Source organism: Zootoca vivipara, chromosome 3 (assembly GCF_965207765.1).
Source record: "Zootoca vivipara chromosome 3, rZooViv2.hap1.1, whole genome shotgun sequence".
NCBI lineage: Eukaryota > Metazoa > Chordata > Lepidosauria > Squamata > Lacertidae > Zootoca > Zootoca vivipara.
The window spans coordinates 56,183,701-56,201,830 of record NC_142586.1 but is presented as its reverse complement, the minus strand read 5'-3'; the positions used below and the strand labels follow the sequence as shown (position 1 = coordinate 56,201,830).

At 38.7% G+C, this 18,130-nt stretch overlaps 1 protein-coding gene and 1 long non-coding RNA gene across 34 annotated transcripts in view; one reads left to right on the top strand and one right to left on the bottom strand.

Moving 5' to 3' along the window:
• The window catches only part of EPB41L2 (erythrocyte membrane protein band 4.1 like 2), an 81,899-nt gene extending 64,824 nt beyond the window's left edge, over positions 1–17,075 (top strand). For 13 of the 33 annotated variants that reach the window (XM_060272684.2, XM_088666148.1, XM_088666146.1 and 10 more), the window contains 8 exons: positions 2,313–2,459; positions 7,589–7,642; positions 7,844–8,392; positions 10,226–10,348; positions 10,747–10,839; positions 11,853–11,933; positions 13,972–14,077; positions 15,896–17,075. In XM_060272684.2, coding sequence (XP_060128667.1) covers positions 2,313–2,459; positions 7,589–7,642; positions 7,844–8,392; positions 10,226–10,348; positions 10,747–10,839; positions 11,853–11,933; positions 13,972–14,076 — 1,152 coding nt within the window. In that variant the 3' untranslated portion in view covers position 14,077; positions 15,896–17,075. The remainder of the gene's footprint in view (positions 1–2,312; positions 2,460–7,588; positions 7,643–7,843; positions 8,393–10,225; positions 10,349–10,746; positions 10,840–11,852; positions 11,934–13,971; positions 14,078–15,895) is intronic. The other 20 variants (XM_088666149.1, XM_088666147.1, XM_088666142.1 and 17 more) reach the window with 4 other exon arrangements.
• On the bottom strand, positions 5,853–10,750 carry LOC118082103 (uncharacterized). Its single transcript, XR_004692184.3, has 2 exons — positions 10,534–10,750; positions 5,853–8,501 (listed from the first exon to the last, which is right to left on the bottom strand). It is a non-coding gene; the product is annotated as an uncharacterized LOC118082103 (long non-coding RNA).
• Positions 17,076–18,130: the final 1,055 nt, after the last annotated feature.

Genomic DNA, 18,130 nt, shown 5'->3' with positions numbered 1-18,130 from the left:
TTTTCTGTTCTCATGGGCTGCCAGGCTGCATGAGATTGGAGGTCACTTGCAGGCTGTTCTAGGCACAGTGCATGAAATGCATGGGGGTGTTTGACTTGGACATGCATGTTGAAAACCAATTTTAGTCACTCTGTAAATGAATGAATTTAAGTATGTAGCTGTTAATACATATTGGAATGGCAAGTAGAACTTATAGCCCTGTTTAGATGTTAATATTTGGAGGAAATCAATTTTTTAAAGACTTGCCAAAAACGTTGAGGATGCACCATCTAGAATTCAACTGCATGTTTCCTTTTACATTTCCTATGCATTACCGGAAATGCGAGGCAATGAATGCTATTAAAAATGATGCAGTAAAATTTGAACCAGGAAGTTCTTTTCTCTCTTCCTGGAATCCTAGAGAGCTGAATCTAATTCTATAGTAAAATAATACTTACACTGTGAAGTAATTCATGCTTTATTTGTTGTGATACCAGGAGGCACTATATTGCCTTTTGAATGAAATTGTGAATGGTAGATTCTTTTGGTAGCCATATTGAGTAAATATTGTTTACCTAATGCATTAAAATGGTGTGTTCAAAGTAACAAAACTTTGGATCCAGAAGAGCAAGCTTTGTCATCCAAATTGGGCTATTTGCACGGTTTAGATTTAGATGATGTCCATTATTTGTATACATGCAAAAACATTACATTAAAATCTTCAGATTTACAGTAACCTTACTAATATGTTATGTTGCTTTTTGGCAGCTTTCGATAACTAAATGCATACTTAGTATAATTTTACTAAAACACTGTAAAGTGTACTGCATAACGTTGCATTGAACAAATCCAAGAAATGTGCCTGGTCTCAACCCAACATTCTTTTTGAAAATACTCTATTGACTCAAACTGTGATAAATCTCTACCAATTGGTGTGGGTTGGTGTTTTTTTTTACTTAGATTGTTACTAAAGGTGCTAGTTGTACCCCTTGAAGTTTTTAACTGCTTTTACACTTTCAAAGCTCATAGTGCCATAAACATGGAAGTCTGGGGGGCAATATTTTGGCTAATTAAATGCCAACACAAAAAAGCCTCCAGTTCTCCTCCTCCCCAACAGACTATGGAAAAATGTCCTTCCTCCATGCTGTCCTTGTTACTTATCTCTCTCCCCCTGCCAGTGTTTCTTCTAACACAGAGCCTGCTTCCCAACCCAATATTCCAGGCACTCTTTTTCTTTCTTCCCTCTTCTTGATATGCATGCTATCTTATTGCCCCTCTAGTACAAGGCTATATCTGAAAGCCAGCTTTCAGCATGATTGAATTGTGTCGTTGGGCATCATGGCATATTATTTTATGGTGCCTTCAGATGTGGTTTGAAAATTAGTTGCAGAGTGGATTCTAGCCCCAGCACACACACACAAAAGAGAGAGGGAGGGACCCACACCCATGTCTTAAGAATGACATACTACTTCAAAGGAACTTCGTAGAATTGTAGCTGGAGAATTGGGAAGTGCAAGCTTTCACTATGTTTGTTTAAATAAATTATAAAGCATAAAGCAAGATGCCTAAATTATTTCTGGTCACACAGCATTTCCTGTGTGTTGTATTGCTTTTCCCTACAGAGTGGGTAAGCTCATGGTTGCTGTACTTTGCAACACAGAAACAGCTGAAGCCACAATTTGTTATCTACCATCTTCTCACAGGAGAGTCATTGGTGTCCATGGTTGTTGGGAGGGGGCAAACTATGCTCTCAAAGTTAAATGTAATAAGGAATAAGGAATAATTTATTGGCCAAGTACCAAACATACTTGGAATTTTGCTTCGACTACATTGCAATGTAAATGTACCTTATACAAACACAATTCCACTATTACTGTACATTAATAGAATGCTTTATTCCCACCCTCTCCCAGTAAATAGTGCCATGTACTTTTGTGGGCAAAAGGTGGTGTGTTTATCCTGGATACTGGGGTGAAGGCAAACCCTGCTTTTCATCTGGAGACTGGGGGGCCTGGTCTTCACTTTTAGGGACCCTGTTGCCCACCACACCCTCCCGTAGTGCATCATAATTATGGGTATTATAGTGACAAAAATAAACATTTGCTTTGTGACTAAGTGTTCTACATCTCAGAAACTGCCTTGTAGCTCAATTTGATAATACTGTAAAGATTAAGGGGGGGAGCACATAATATCACAGTAAAAAAGAGAACACTTTAAATAAGTAAATTACTGAATCTTGATATCCCAGGCACTTTTCATGGTGTGTGTGTTTTTTTAAATGGTTTATGTTTGTCACATGTTGTCCTACCTTTTTTACATTACACATTGCTTAGGACCTGGATAAGACCCAGGATGAATTACTGAAGCATCAGGCTAGCATTAGTGAACTCAAGCGCAATTTTATGGAATCCACTCCTGAGCCACGCCCTAATGAATGGGAAAAGCGGCGTATCACACCTCTGTCTCTACAGACACAAGGGGTATGTCACTGAAGACCCTTGTCAGCATGCATAGCCACAAAATTAAGAAAACTATACATTGTGTTTCAGTATTAACAAGGAAGATATGGGGTGTTTCTTTGTTGCTAATGTGGTATTTGTTTGCTGCTAACACATTAACATTGTGTGCATCTGTTGCTTTCTGTTTGCAAAAATTTCAAAGTAACTACATTACTTTTTAGGTTGAGAAAGCAAGAATGAAGTAGTTATTAATAATATAATTTGAGAGTTTTAGATAAAGAGTGTGGAATGTCAGTTTACAGTGCAGCTCCAAGTACATTCACTCCAAGTCCCTAAGTCAGTTCATTGCCTCACCATTTACAGCAATTTGGAGGCGGAAGTATTCAACAGGAGAAAAAGGGGTAAGGGAAACACAATTCACAACCCTCCCTCCAAAAAAGGTGCTACAGAAAGTTATTCTTGAATGCACTCCAATTTAGTGGTGTTATGTCTAATGCATTTTGAGTGAACCACTGTCAGGCAACTAAAAAGCAGATTCAGAAAATTCAACAGCCATTATCATAAAATTTATAATGCTAAAATGACATTCAAATGTATTTATATAGTATTGAGAATGCTAATAGGATTTAAATTCCAGTATCAGTAAGCTCCAGCCTTCTATTTCCATTTACAGTTTTCAATGTGTGTGTTCTTTAAAAATGAAAAACAAATGCCATAGATGTGCCAATGTATGGCACGCTTTCAGGAGTGAAGTACACTTTTTGTTCAGCACTTTTAAAGTTTACCTTTTAGGTTTCTTTGTGAACCATTTCAATACAAACAACACAAATTAATTATGGAAATCCAGAATGAGTCAGTGGGCCAGGTATTTACTTCAGAACATTTATTTGCTGTTTTTATCTGTATTAAGGCAGATTCTGAAATCACTGTCTCCAGAGTAACCCATTGACATGACTAGACTCCATCATAAAATGCTGTTGCCTTAAAAACAAAACAACTTTGGGGCTTTTACAGCTGAACCTGTAGCATTTCCCATCCTGTATACTTGGAGAGAGATAATTCAGAGAGTACTCCATTCATGATAGTGTATACCAGATGTCTGTGCAGAAAACATTGTTGATTATGCCAGCGACACAGGAATTCTCTGCCTGTTTTTATGCCAGTTGTCCTAGCATAAAAAGGACTGTGTGGATGTATTCGTTTCTTTTGCCATTCTGCTTGTCATGTTAGCTGTTGACTGTGACTGTTATCTCTTCTGCAGTTATTTATTTATTTATTTATTAAATTTGTATCCTGCCATTTCATCAAATGTGCTCAGCATAGCCAACATCAGTAAAATATAAATACAAAATGGATTAGCTAGCGAATGTGCCAAACTCAAGCTATTTGAAAATGAAGACTCAACTATATTTCTCTGAATGTATATTGACATCATTTAAAACTGTTCTGCAGATCAGTAATGTCAAAGAATGGGATCCTCCTAAAGAGAGCCATCTCTGGTTCCAGTGGGTATTTAGCAGTTGATCAGGCTGTATTCTTTTTTGTATTGGGAAATGAGGCTTTAAATGATGCTGCCTGATACACACATAGAGTATATAAGCTCAGGTGCCGGTTCAAGGTGTATCCATCATATACCCTATGCAGCGGCAGATTTGTGCTGTTTGAATACTTGGCTTTCCTCCACATTCAGCCTCAAAAGAGGTATGTGCTTCCTTTGGCATTACTTTCAGTTAGGTTTTCATACCACTGTTCCCTAGCACAGCATAGGGAGCCAATATTTCATATTTGTTAATGTTTTGCATGTCTTTGTCCAAAGACATCTTGTCAGTAATAACCAGTTAATAATAGAATAAGAAATACGCCACAGTTTTAAGTTTCCAGTAGTTGGTACTGTATAAGCAAAATACTTGCCAAGTTGAGCAAGAAATAGATAATCCACTTCAAATTAGTGAGAATAACAGTAGTGTCAGCATAGTTGCAGTGCCCTTGCCAATTTCTATAATACCCATGTTCTAGAGAGTTTAAATTTTACCAGTGAAATTAGTCATTTCTTGAAAGGTTGTCTTAGTTCCCTTCAAATTCAGGACTATGCTACAGGTTTAAGTATGCATCACTGTCTTGGTTTTTTCCCCTTCTTTTCCCCTTCAATTTTTTGTACTCATTCTGAACATGTTAGAGCTAGCAGCCTATTTAAGAATAGTGCTATGTTTTGACATAATAGTAGTACTAATAAATTGTTTCCTTAAGTTCTTCACTGCTGCAGGGGCAGAGTAGTAGGAGACAAAAGAAATATTTAGGCTGGAAAAATATTGGCCGCTATCCAAGAGACTTGCCCTAGTGGAATGGAACTTTCCCATTCTCATCCCTGCAGCCCCCCCCCCCCATGTGTCCTCAGAGTCAGCTCTGGAGGGCTGAGGGACCCTATAGAGAAGATTTTGTGAGCATGCGAGGGAAAGAAACAGAGGTGCCATGGCACCCGCAGAACTTCACTAGCACTGCTTTAAATACAAACCATTATCAGTAACTATTGTGTATATTACTCAGTGGAAGGTGCTGGATTTTAACAGCCTTGTAGGATCAACTGTTACTGACTTTTGGACTGTATGAAACTCTTCATGTACATAGATATGGGTGGGTAGGAGTTTTCTACAAAAGCAGATTTATAGGCAGCAATTGATACTGAAAAGTGGAGGGCACTTCTCCTCTTTTCAACATTCCTGTGCTCCAAATTGCACTCCAGCATAAATTTGTATTATAAAATGATTGTTTGCCTCCACAGCCATGTGCTTTGACATTCAATAATTCCTCCAAGTAAGCTGACAAAATCATTTAGCCCACATTTGGGTTATAATTTGGGTTTATTGCACACATTTTATAGTTCGGCTTTAAATGTGCTATCTTGCCTACCCTTCCTTTCATAATTAATGACCCAGGGAAAATGGAATATTAATTAAGAAAAAAATGGTTTGCAGAAAAGCCTGAAAATAAGTTTGAAATGTAAGCTAGTTTTAATGGCCATGATACATAATAGGTTTGCACTTGAGGGTTCATGTAGGTTTGAACTTAATAATGGACTTTTCAGAAAGGAGCAAGATTGTGAGAACAGAGTTGCACAATTTTCTCGATGAATGGCTTAGATCCAGAGATGTCTTGCGTGAGCCAGAAAGCCCTTCCAATTATCCAAGGCAGCTTTGCTGAAATCCACGAATTTCTTATCTTGCTCTAGCCACCCCACCTGCTTCACCACACACATTTTGAGAGGGTCTGTTGCCCTACAGGAAGATGTCATGATCTGCAGTATTGGGGGGGGAAGCCAGGGGAACCCCTTGATCATCTTCAAATCCTGTCCGTAATGGGTTAAAAAAAGAATATAATGAAAATGGATGGAGCTGTATCTTTTAGGGAAACATTTGAATGTGCTCTTTCTTGTGTTGGTGTGCTTTTTTTCCTTTTTGTGTCCTTTTTCTTTTCCTGCCTGATGCTTTCCTTTCTTTTGTAGGTCACTGCTGTTTTGTCTTCTGCTGTTTAATTCGTTACTTTCCATTTTCTAACTTGTCTAGAGCCTAGAAGAGGAGATAGCATCAATTTTATTTAGTAAAGAGGGTTTTTCCACTAGCATGAAATCTGCCTTCTCTTCAGCTACCTTGTGGACAGCAGAGGGCACTGTTGTGAAAGATAATGTACCTCCTGAAAAGCTTTCTGCCTCGCCCTTCTCTCAGCTGCCTGAGGTGCTTTTCCACATTTACTTTTTCCATCATAAAACTATATATGAAGACAGTGGGGTTTCATGTCAGATGAAATTGTGTCCAGTGATTAAAATATTGTAAGATGAAATTAGGATAGCGAAAAGTGCAGAGCCTAAAAAAAAAGCTCTTTGAAATGGCTGGTGTATATGCAAAACGCCTGCATGAATTGGTTTTACCAGTGACTTGCGTGTAGAAGTGCCAACTCCATGCAGGAAGTGGGAACGGAGAGTTAGAATGTAAACACATATTGCATCATTGCGCTTTTTTAGAAGTTAGAAGTAAAATTATTTTGAATAAAAAAATGAAAGGCAGGGGCAAGTTAAAAGCTATATTGCCCATTCTAAATGTTTTGTAGACATAGATATTCAAAAGCAATAGTACTATATATTGTTTTTCTATTCCATTTATATTTGAAATTATCTGGCAGCCATAGATTAATCTAGCCTTAAACTTTAATTTGAAACCAAAATTAAATCACAGCTGCTGTAATAGGATTAATTAGTATAGTAATGGTACTGTTATGTTTTTCCTTTCACTTTTTTGTACTGTCCTGTGTGTGTGTGTGTGTGTGTGTGTCATCTCTTAGCTTTTAAAATCTACATACGTCAGTTTGTCCTGACTCTAGGACAAGTGGCACAGTACTAGTTCCTTGAGGATCATATGACAGTATGGGCTTTTAAAATGCTGTTCCTTACATGCTTATATGCCAATCACATTTCTCCATTTAAGATATTACATATATGTACGGTACAGGCAAATTTCATATATCCTCAGAGGTGACCAACTAATCAAGGGTCTAAAACAATGAAATGTATGTAAGTTCAGATATTTAATATCTGTGAAATAGGAACATCTGGCAGAACTTGTAGCAGCCCTTTCAAGGGTGTCAGTATTTGCTGATATACATTAGGTTTGTTAGAAAAATCCGCATATACATGAACATAGTTGGCCAGTTAATGTTAGCCTTGTTTGGCACTTCATAACATTGTTTTACAAATATAATAATAATAATGATGATGATGATAGTTATTAAAGTAGAATATTTATTTCAGAATTTAACCTGTCCCAAGCCAAGAGAGTGAAAGTTTCAATTAGAGGTGTATCCTGTTCAGATAAATCAAATGAAATAAAAACCCCTAAAGAATCCAGATTTACCAAATGCCACCATAACAACTTTGGAGCTTTCATAAGTAGAAAGTTTTACAGCACTCTGGCTAAAAAAGAATTGCATATTTTCAGTGTGCTTATTTCTGTGCACTTGATCTGTGCTAATTGTGCTGTACGTGTGTGAGCGTACAATCAGTCCCTCTGTGATGTTTGTGAAATGATAAAATCAGATGTTTGTGTCAAGAGGTGTTGAAGCTTGTATTTATGTTTGTCTTCTGGTTGCTTCTTGTTTCACAGAAATTTACTCCCCAAACAGAAGAGTCTTCCATTGGAGCCAGCAGGACGATTAAGGTTCTACTATTTTGCCATAGTCCATTGAGCTTTTACATTTCAAAATCTTCATTCTTCCTTCCTTACTTTTTTCATTTAACCATTACAGTCATCTTTGTTCTTCATGTGACCTGAACCACCCATCATATAGTTTTATGTTCATTATTTTATTTATTCATGCTTTCTACTTTTTGTTTTTCCTCATCCATTTGTTTTGTGCAGAGTTCGCATGAGACTCTGAACGTAGTGGAGAAGAAGCAGGCAGAGGTTGGGATAGAAGAGACAGTAGTCACTGCCGATACCAACAGAGGCAAAACACAACTTGTCTCTGGTGGTGGGCAAACTCAGAAGATGGAGCACCTATCAAAGAATGATTCTTCATCGTTGTCATCAAGTAGCAGCAGTAGTGAGAGTGAAGATGAAGTAGGAGAATATCAACCACACCAACGGATGACTCAGGGTGCCATAAAAGAAGAAAAAGAAGAAAATGAAGTTGTCATAGAGGAGGGAGAACACAATGCACAGGCAACAGTATGTGCAGAAATTTCACAAGAAGCCAGTCCATTTCAAGTAACAGTTATGCACATACCAGTGACAGAAACATTGGTCCAGGCGAATGAAGTATCCACCAAGACACCCAGAGAGGGGCACCCGGCAAAACTGGATAAGCAAGGCCTGAAAGAAGAGAGGGTGGAAGAGCAGCTCAAAGTAAATGGAGAGGCATCGCATAGTGACATTGATGTTTCACAGCAAATAATTTGTTGCTCCGAGGTAAATGGTAGAAGAGTAAGGGATCCTTTATCAGGCGCATCGTCCTAGGGTTCAGTATCTCTGCCTTTCTTCTTCTCTGTCCTCTTCAGGTTTTCATAAAGATTCAGATCTAGAAAGTGGAAAATGGATGTGCAGTCAAATTCTGCTTTTGGTTAAGGCTTCTGAATTTTTTACTAGTTTGGTTACCCAGAAGAGCGAACTTGCCTGGGATTATGCCATCTTTTTACTTTCTCATGTTCTGTTTGTTTTGCATGTGTTAATTTGTTTGAGTCTTGTCCTGTCTAGTTTGATTTTTATTATCCTTCAATAACTTTTAATTGGAGTTGTGATGTTACCTATCTTGTGCATGAGATGAAAATGCATTTGATGTAATATTCTTAAAACCCAAGTACCGGTATTTTTTAAATTGAGAAACCCTACTTATTTTATGAAACCCCCTGTCTAAATACTAAAACACAAAGAGCCAGGATTTGTAGGAATGCACAGTTGGTGCATTCTATAAATCACCATGAGACACACACACCATATTTACTACTCTTAACCAAAGTCCTTTGCAGATACAGTTATTGTTTTATGCTAGCCACTTGTAGTCCTCGAGAGGCATGAACTTACTCAGTAGAAGCTAAATCAAATTTATTTTCTCTAAGAACATGCAGCATAATGAAGAAGAGATGGTAAATGAAGCACAGGTTAAAGTTTTCAATCCAACTCAGTGTGTGTGTGTGTGGGGGGGGGGGGTCCTGGCAAACAGCAACTTGGGAGCACAGCAACTGTGTTAATCGGCTGAAATTTGTGGGAAGACTAAACCCATTCCACCACCATCCAGCCATCCATCCCCCCAAAGCTGATCTGTGCTGTTGCTCTGTGTGTATTTCAAAAAACAGAATGGTGCACATAGCAGCTGGACTGGAGGGGGATTCACAGAGCCACTTGCATGTGCAATTCCTCCTCCAGCTAGAGAAATGTGTGTGTAGCGCCATAGTTATACTGGAGTGGCTGAGGGCATTTCCACCCCCAAGATTATAAAATATAGAAACAGAAGATTTGTAATGATGGTCAGGGCCATCTGGGTCAATCTTGTCCCCATTGGCAGGATTTGTCAAGTTTTAAACTCTATCAAAATGCATTTATGAATTTTATTAAACATTGCCATATAAGGCATTGAAGCAAGTTTGTGACACTCTGGAAGTAGTGTACAGAGTTGGTTTGGGGGTGACATCTATTGGCTACATAAGGGTAGGTCATACCAACGAGATCATTGAAGATATATTGACAAGCTTAATAAACAATGATTCAAACTGAAGTATGGTAGATACATATCTTGTTAACATGGTGTACAAGACAGAAACACATAAATGCTGTGGCCATTTGTGGCTCACCTGCAGTGAGTATATATTTGCATGAAGTTTAAAAAAACTCAAGTTTTTAAATCAAATGTAAGCTATGGGTTTAAACAATGGGAAGCTGTGACTGGCCATGGACTCATCACTTTATACCCTGATATTTTAAAAGCTTTAAATCTTACCAATCTGATTGTATGTTAATTTATTAACCATTTTTATATGCTACTGATTTAAATTTATATTCATATCTAGCATAGGAAATATACTATGGTGATTTTGAAGTGCTTTCTTATATTTAGTAGACAGAACACTTAACATTTCTTGTGTGTTCATGATTTTCAGACTTGGATTTAGAAGTTCTTCTAAGGAATGTTTAAAAAATGAATCTAGGATCTTGTTGCCTGAATCCAGTTCATAGACTGCTGTATACCATGTACTTTAGTTTCACGAATTTTGAATTCATACTCTTCTGTGTCTTTCTAAACACTAGCCTCCAGTGGTTAAAACTGAGATGGTGACCATTTCAGATGCTTCACAGAGAACTGAAATATCCACCAAGGAAGTACCAATTGTTCAGACAGAAACTAAAACGATCACATATGAATCTCCCCAGGTACAGGTGTTGTATAATTTAGAATGCCTTTTTGGGATACAATATTGTAAGCTTGTTGGGAGAGGACAGGTTGCCATATCTCCTTGTGGAAATGATATCTGTATACATACGCTGCTTATACTAGGACAATGAACTAATGGACTTCTTTATCTGAGAACATCACTGAAATGCCATCTTGACCTCACCTGCCTGAGAAGGGGTTAATGATGATTGAATCACGTTAAATGACATTTAGTACATTGTCTGTTCCAGAATTGTCGTCTGCACTTGAGTGGCATGAGAAACATAATCTAGACATCTTCATTGTCTAGAACAGGCAACTTCTGTTTAAAGGAAGGCTGCTGGTTTGTCTTCCGTTTGTCAAAATTGACTATTGCTCTTTCTTCTTGATGATGCAGTTTGATGGCAGTGGTGATGCTGGTGTGCTGTTGAGTGCACAGACGATCACTTCAGAATCTCTTTCTACAACCACAACCACACACATCACAAAGGTAAAAAGAAAAACAGTGAGGTTTGCTGTTCTCAGCTGTTTTAACAAAACAGGACAGAAGTAATCAAAATGGGCTGTGAAATGTTATATTATTCAAGTTTCTGGGCATGTTTTATATTTACTAATGAACCATTCAGAATTCAAGATTTTGTGACTCGCTTATTTTCTGGAATCTTGAACTTTCATTATATTTAACCTAGGATGATTTATTTTAAGTATGTTTAGAGCAGTTGTTGTTGTTTAGTCGTTTAGTCGTGTCCGACTCTTCGTGACCCCATGGACCAGAGCACGCCAGGCACTCCTGTCTTGCACTGCCTCCCGCAGTTTGGTCAAACTCATGTTCGTAGCTTCGAGAACACTGTCCAACCATCTTGTCCTCTGTCGCAGAGCAGTTATGACTATCCTAAATGAAGGCATGGACACTGTTACCATTTAGTGCAGGCATCCCCAAACTGCGGCCCTTCAGATGTTTTGGCCTACAACTCCCATGATCCCTAGCTAACAGGACCAGTGGTCAGGGAAGATGGGAATTGTAGTCCAAAACATCTGGAGTGCCGAAGTTTGGGGATGCCTGATTTAGTGCCACCTGTCAAACCCTCTCCCCACTTTCGATGCTACTCTAGGTTGCAGTGCATAATGGATTTATGCTGCTGATTATTTTGTGCTGGTGGGGCTTTTGCATGTTCTTTTAGTATTGTTTATCATATTTGTATTTTACTGAGCTTAAATTGTGACCCACATTTGATTGAGTGGTACTTGAATTTCCAGACAGTGATGAAGAATGTTGTTTTATGCTGCATGTGTGGTTTTTCTGTTACACATCTGAATACTGAAAGTATAGAATTAAGTCTTAAGGCCTTAATGTGCTGTGTTTCTTTTATCTTAAGAATTGTTACTAAACAGTAAACATTAGAAGAACTAGAGAAAGATTTTCTGCCTTTCCTATGTTCAGTTACAAGCTGCTACTTACATTGGGGGATTAAGTAAAACATTTCTTGTTCTTGAAATCTTTAGACAGTAAAAGGTGGTGTGTCAGAAACCAGAATTGAAAAGCGGATTGTTATCACTGGCGATGCAGACCTTGACCACGATCAGGTGAGAGACAGAACGCATCATATTCTACTTTCCAATATTTTGCCTGTCATGAGGCATTTGAGGTTTTTCCCCTATCAAAAATGTTCTGTTATAAGAACACGAACAATATTTTTAAAACTCAACCACCTCATGATGTAAATCACTAACAATCACTAAATTACTGTAATTATAATCTGCCATTTTTACTATGTGGTGCTGCACTGATTCTTAATTGATGGTAGGTTCACAATTTAACAGAACAGGGATTTAATTTTCATTTCTTAATTGTAATGTACCAAGGGCTCTGAGTAAATTTAATTTCAGATTTTGATGTGCCTGTAGCAAGTGGCTTGTGACAAGTTCAATCTCTCCTTGAAGCCTGAAATTAAATGACAGAGCTGTTTAGCATTAGGCATGAGGGATGTCTGTCCCAGCACATGCTAAAACAAAAACATACAGCTGGGGAATCTGGAAAGGTCAGACAACAGATTTGCTTTAATAAAATTCAGATCTCAGTATACTCCACTTAGGATAAATAGTATAAAGTCTTAAAGTAAACATTTTAGAGATAGATTGTATGCATCTGTTTGTAACACAAGATCTTGTTCAGCATTATAAATGTCTGAGTTTTTAATTCATATAAAACATGCTCGTATTCAGATGTAAATTCCAACATTATTTCAGTAAAATTAGGATCTTTAGTAACCCTTTAAAATGGAAAATACACTTGATAAGAACAAAATACTTTTATTTTTCATATTTGAACCCCTGAATTCTTCAGTTTGAACAACCCTGAAATGTCATTCTTCTAAATGATGTTCAGTACAGTTTAGAAATAAAGTATTTGTCAAAGCTGAAACTGTATCTAGGAAACTTGAAAACATTATTTCTTAAAACCATTTTTTTCTTGCCTATCCGGTCTTGTTTTCAATTTTGTTTCTCTGTATTCTGAAGGATAACTCTTCCATGCTCAAGTACTAAATAAAGTATAGGCAAAGCAAAATAGTGTATGTATTTACTTGGCCATTTATTGTTAAGCCCTGAAGGTTCTATATTTAAAAACTGATTGCTATTTATTTTGGTTTATGTCTTGAGTTTCCAGTGTGCATCTGTCAAGGCAAAATCTCCACTCATTATGTTTACCTCTGAACTGTGTTTTGAAAAGATCTTTAGGGAAAAGTTGCTAATTGCCCAGTGCTTACACTTTCCACATCCCACATCAGATATGGAAGAAAGCTGACAGGTGGTTCCTGGCAGAACTACCCATTACCTTGGGAAACATATATTCCCAATCCTACAATTGCTGTGGCAACTGTGGTAGTGGTGGTGGTGAGAATCGGTTGTCAAGGAGACTTGATAGGGAATCTGGTGCCCACTGATTGTTTTCTCCATCCTTGCTCATTTTTGCTTGGTTTGGGTTTCTTGTCTGAGTCCAGCTGGTTTTCTATGGGAAGGAGGGGGTTTTAAAAACCAGTTAGGGCATTTGAAAGCAGAATTGATAACTGAGAATTAAGCAACCTCCTCTTTGCCCACTGATTCCCCTCAACAAATTTCACCCTCTCGACTGAACTAGATGGTATTTTGGTCTGATTTAGAATGATTCCTCTTACGTCCTAATGCTTCTTTGTCCTTGCAGCAATAAAGCATTCCTGTCTAGATACTATATTGATCCAAATGGCTCACCATGTGGATCAATATAAAGATGTGTCTGTGGTGTGCTTTAAAAAGTTTTTCTGTTTCTTACCTTTCTGGAGTTTTTATTGTTAGTGCTTTCTTAATGTTTTGGTGAAAAACTGCTTTGTGAGGTTTGCCAGAAAAGGAGGATCTTAATGCTTTAGGTAAATATGTAAGATACCCAAAACATAGTTTACAGCTCATAACTTAAAAAGCCTAGAGGGGCTACTGGGTATTTTGTTTGACTGTCTCAGTAATGGAGGAACAGATTTCTTCCTCTGTTCAGTTGTCACTTCTGAACAAAATCAGTCCAGGAAGTGTTGTCATTACTGGCCAAACCACCCCATGATTTTTATTTAATGAGTCCTTTTTAATACTTACGTAGGCATTGGCACAAGCCATTAAAGAAGCCAAAGAACAGCATCCTGACATGTCTGTAACAAGAGTTGTGGTGCATAAGGAAACAGATCTTCCGGAAGGAGGAGAATAAGGTAAGAGCCTGAGACAAGAGCTGATAGAATGCTATTATCCTCCCAGGTTAATAATAATAATAATAATAATAATAATAATAATAATAATAATAATTTATATCCCGCCCTCCCCGGCCAAGACCAAGCTCAGGGCAGCTAACATCAAATATATAATACATTAAAACATAAGGTCAAACTATCAGTTGAAATACAGCTTAAAATCAGAATAAAATCAGATGGCATCCCACGAATTAAAACTAACTATGGGGTTGGGAACATTAAGTGCTCACCAGGCCCAGCTATTTGTGCTGATATCATATGAGCCGGTGAGAAGGGTTAGAGGGCCCCCTTACATGCAAGGTTTTGTAAAAAAAAAAAGGGGGGGTCAGACTGGACCCGGGCAAAAGGCCTGGTGGAACAGCTCTGTCTTGCAGGCCCTGTGGAAAGATGTCAAATCCCTCAGGGCCTTGGTCTCTTGTGGCAGAGCATTCCACCAGGCTGGGGCAGGGCTGAAAAGGCCATTGCGCTGGTTGAGGCCAGCCTAACCTCCTTGAAGCCCAGGACCACCAAGGTATTATTTGTGGACCATAAGGTCCTCTGCGGGACATGCCAGGAGAGGCGGTCCTGTAGGTATGAGTGTCCTAGGCCGTATAGGGCTTTAAAGGTTTAAACCAGTACCTTAAACCTGACCCTATACTCCACCAGAAGCTAGTGCAGCTGGTGTAGTACTGGATGTGATCACATGGCAAGGACCCCGTAAGGAGCCTCACCGTGGCATTCTGCACCCGTTGGAGTTTCTGGGCCAGCCCGCATAAAGCGAATTACAATAATTGAGCCTGGAGGTGACCATCAGATAGATCACAATGGCAAGATCAGGGCAGGAAAGTTAAGGGACCAACTGTTTGGCACGGCGGAGATGGGAAAATGCTGCTTTTGCTGTAGTTGCGACCCATGCCTCCATGGAGAGGGAGGCGTCGAAGGTTATGCCCAGACTCCTGACTGAAGGCGCTGGTACTAATTGTGCCCCTGCAAGGGATGGGAGTTTGCCCCCCAACCCAACCAGAGGACCTCTGTCTTTGAAGGGTTTAACTTCAGCTGGTTCCCACGCAGCCATCCAGCCACCGATCTGGTCAATGTGTCTGGGGCTGAGTCAGGATGGCCGTCCCATCAGCAGATAAAGTTGGGTGTCGCCAGTGTACTGATGTCAACCCAGCCCAAAGCTCCGAACAAGTTGGGCAAGTGGGCGCATAAAGATATAAAAAAGCATCGGGGGGGGGGGATTGCACCCTGGGGCACTCCACAGGCCAAGGGGTGCTGTGATGACAACTCTGATATGAAAGGAAAGAGCGCAACCATTGTAAGACTGTGCCCTGGCTGCTGCTACTAAGTACCTGGAACCCCTATTTGAATGTTATTGACCACAAATAAACACATCTTTTGTGATTCTGTATGGAATCAGATCTAGGGTCTAATGTTTTGGACCTTTCAGTTTGGAGTTTTGTTCGGAAGAAGAGCACAAAGGGAAAGCAGAAAGGAATGGTACAGCATGGCTGAGACTATAGGCCTTTTGAATGCTAATGGTGATGCATGGAGCTCTTTGCAGTGAGAGAGAGAGAGGGAGGGAGCAGTTCCTTAGCTAGCTCCTTGAAAAATGAAGGAAATCTGCTCTTCTGAAGGGGGAGGCCTGATGCCACTTGAAATAAGAAAAATGTAGCATGTGACACTTGAAAAGGGAACATTACTCGAAGAAAGCTGTAAATATGGTTGAGTGTTTTTAATAGCATTCAAAATCTGTGACTAAATGTAAAGAATGACATTAAACTGCTTGCCTTTCTTTAGAATTCTGAAGACTGATTTGTGACCGAAGAACTTTGATCATTCAAGTTGGTGTCCCCACCGCTACTTCACTGACTCCACCAAGCCTGGTGACAATGACCAGACATCTCCAGAACAAATTGCCGACACCAAAACTTCTCTGGTCCTTTACCATATATGTCTTTTATTTTTATAACCACTTCTTAACATTCTTGGCTTTTTATGAGGTTTAGAGATTTATTATTTTTTTCCACATCTCCCTGACATTTTATATAACTGATTTCTTGTTTGCATGAAAGTGAACAATATTTAGTAAGCACTTTTCACTTTGGCAAGTGCAGGAAGGAGAGAACCTTTCACTAAGTCTTTTCAAGATGTTTCCAAATAAAGCCTCTCAATGGGATAACAGCTTTTTTTTCGGATTATTCAGGTAAATAAAACATCAAATAATATAAGAAATACATTATCTTGTATTAAAAGAAAATACAAAGCTTTCATATGACCTGGTGGGGGAAATAAATTAATATTTGTATGGATGTTGCACAAACTTCTTATAGTCTCTTCTGAGGATCTCCCACTTTCTGAAGGGAACTGGTGCTGGTATACTATAGAAGAGATAGTTATAAAGATGTTTCTATTGACTGAGCGCTGTTTTAGTAACCTCTCTACACTTCAGTGCCATTGTTCAATTTCTTCGTGGACACTTTGGTCTGCAACATTCCAGACAGGATAGGAAGGACTTTGCTCTCTTTCCTTCTGACAAAGATAATCCAGGCAGCTTAAAACCTTAGTGCTTTTCTCTTAACATGTTAAATGTCAAACACTTTGATTATATGAATACATGTGCAGGATGCTTGCATTACATAACTCATTGTCTACCTGTTAGAACTGACACGTCTGTTGAGCAGTTGTCTTTAAGTAGTTCGCCTGATGTCTTGTACAGGTTTTCAGGACATTGAGGAACTAGGGGGGCAGCCAAGGACCCATTGTAAGTAGTATGGGAACCAACTCTGTTGAGTGAGGCTGCTAGTCACTGAGGAGGTCTATATGAAAACCTGCTAACTGTCTCTCTCCCACATACTTCACTGTTCACCTTGTGTATAGTTAAGATGCCATATTAAATTTATAGCAGCTTGAGGTTGTATTAAGTGATATTTTGCTTTCTGTAATACTGTTATAAAATAAAGTTTGTTTATTCTCTAAATGTTTCAGCACATTTTTTGAGCCTCTTTAACATGATTGAAAACATTTCAAGAGGGTGGGATGTCTGTTAAAACAAAACTTGTTGATTTTATGTAACCTAGTAACATTTCCTAGAGCAAGAGGCACCCTAGTTTTGTTCCCCCTGCCTATCTAACCCAGTGGGGAAGAGTCATGCTGTTAACTGAATGTCCTTCTAGAGTAAGGTTACCAGATTTTTTTCAAAGAATCCGGGGACACTTCATTGAAATCATAGGATTTTGTCAGGGGACTGATTTGTAAATCTAGGGGCTGTCCCCAGGAAACAGGGACATCTGGTAACCTTATCCTAGAGGTCAAGTTGCCCAACTCCCCAACTGCTCCCTGAAACCCCACTGATTCTCCCCAACAATCTTGCTATTGTAATGCCATTAGCAAGTAGTCTTCAATACAGCAATGTCACAATCACATCAAAGATGAAATCTCAGTAGCAAGAAGAACTGTCTTTCACCAGCAAATTTCAATTCATTTTGTGTACAAGGTTCCTACCAAACCTCTTTGCAGTTGAACGTGTTACAAATCTGTAATTTCCAAAACAAACACATAACCCTATACAAGCCCTAAGAAATGCATTAGGTCTAAAGAATGTCATCAGATACAGGCAGTATTATACTCTCTTGTATAAGAACAACATTTCACTGTATTTCCAACACTTGTGACCGCAGAAAGATTTTTTTAAGTGGTAGAAAAATGGAAGAAAAGTCCAGTTTTTCATTTTGTGCCCAATTATTTTTGCATGAAAACATTTTCTGAAAACATTTTCTGCTGTTAACTTTATAGTAGGAAGCAAAATGATTAAAATCCATTTTTTTTAGAAAACAAGCCCATTCATTTATACCTTTTTAAAAGAACAAATTGTTGCAGCTTCCCTCGCACACCTCCCCCCAGTTTTTGCATAACACCAAACAGCAGTTAAACTTCTGGAGTAAATAGCCATTGTTAAACTATGTATCTGGAAGTTACCAATTTCTTAGGATGGTCTTGGTTTCCTTTTACCACTTCCCTTTTTGTAGTATTTGG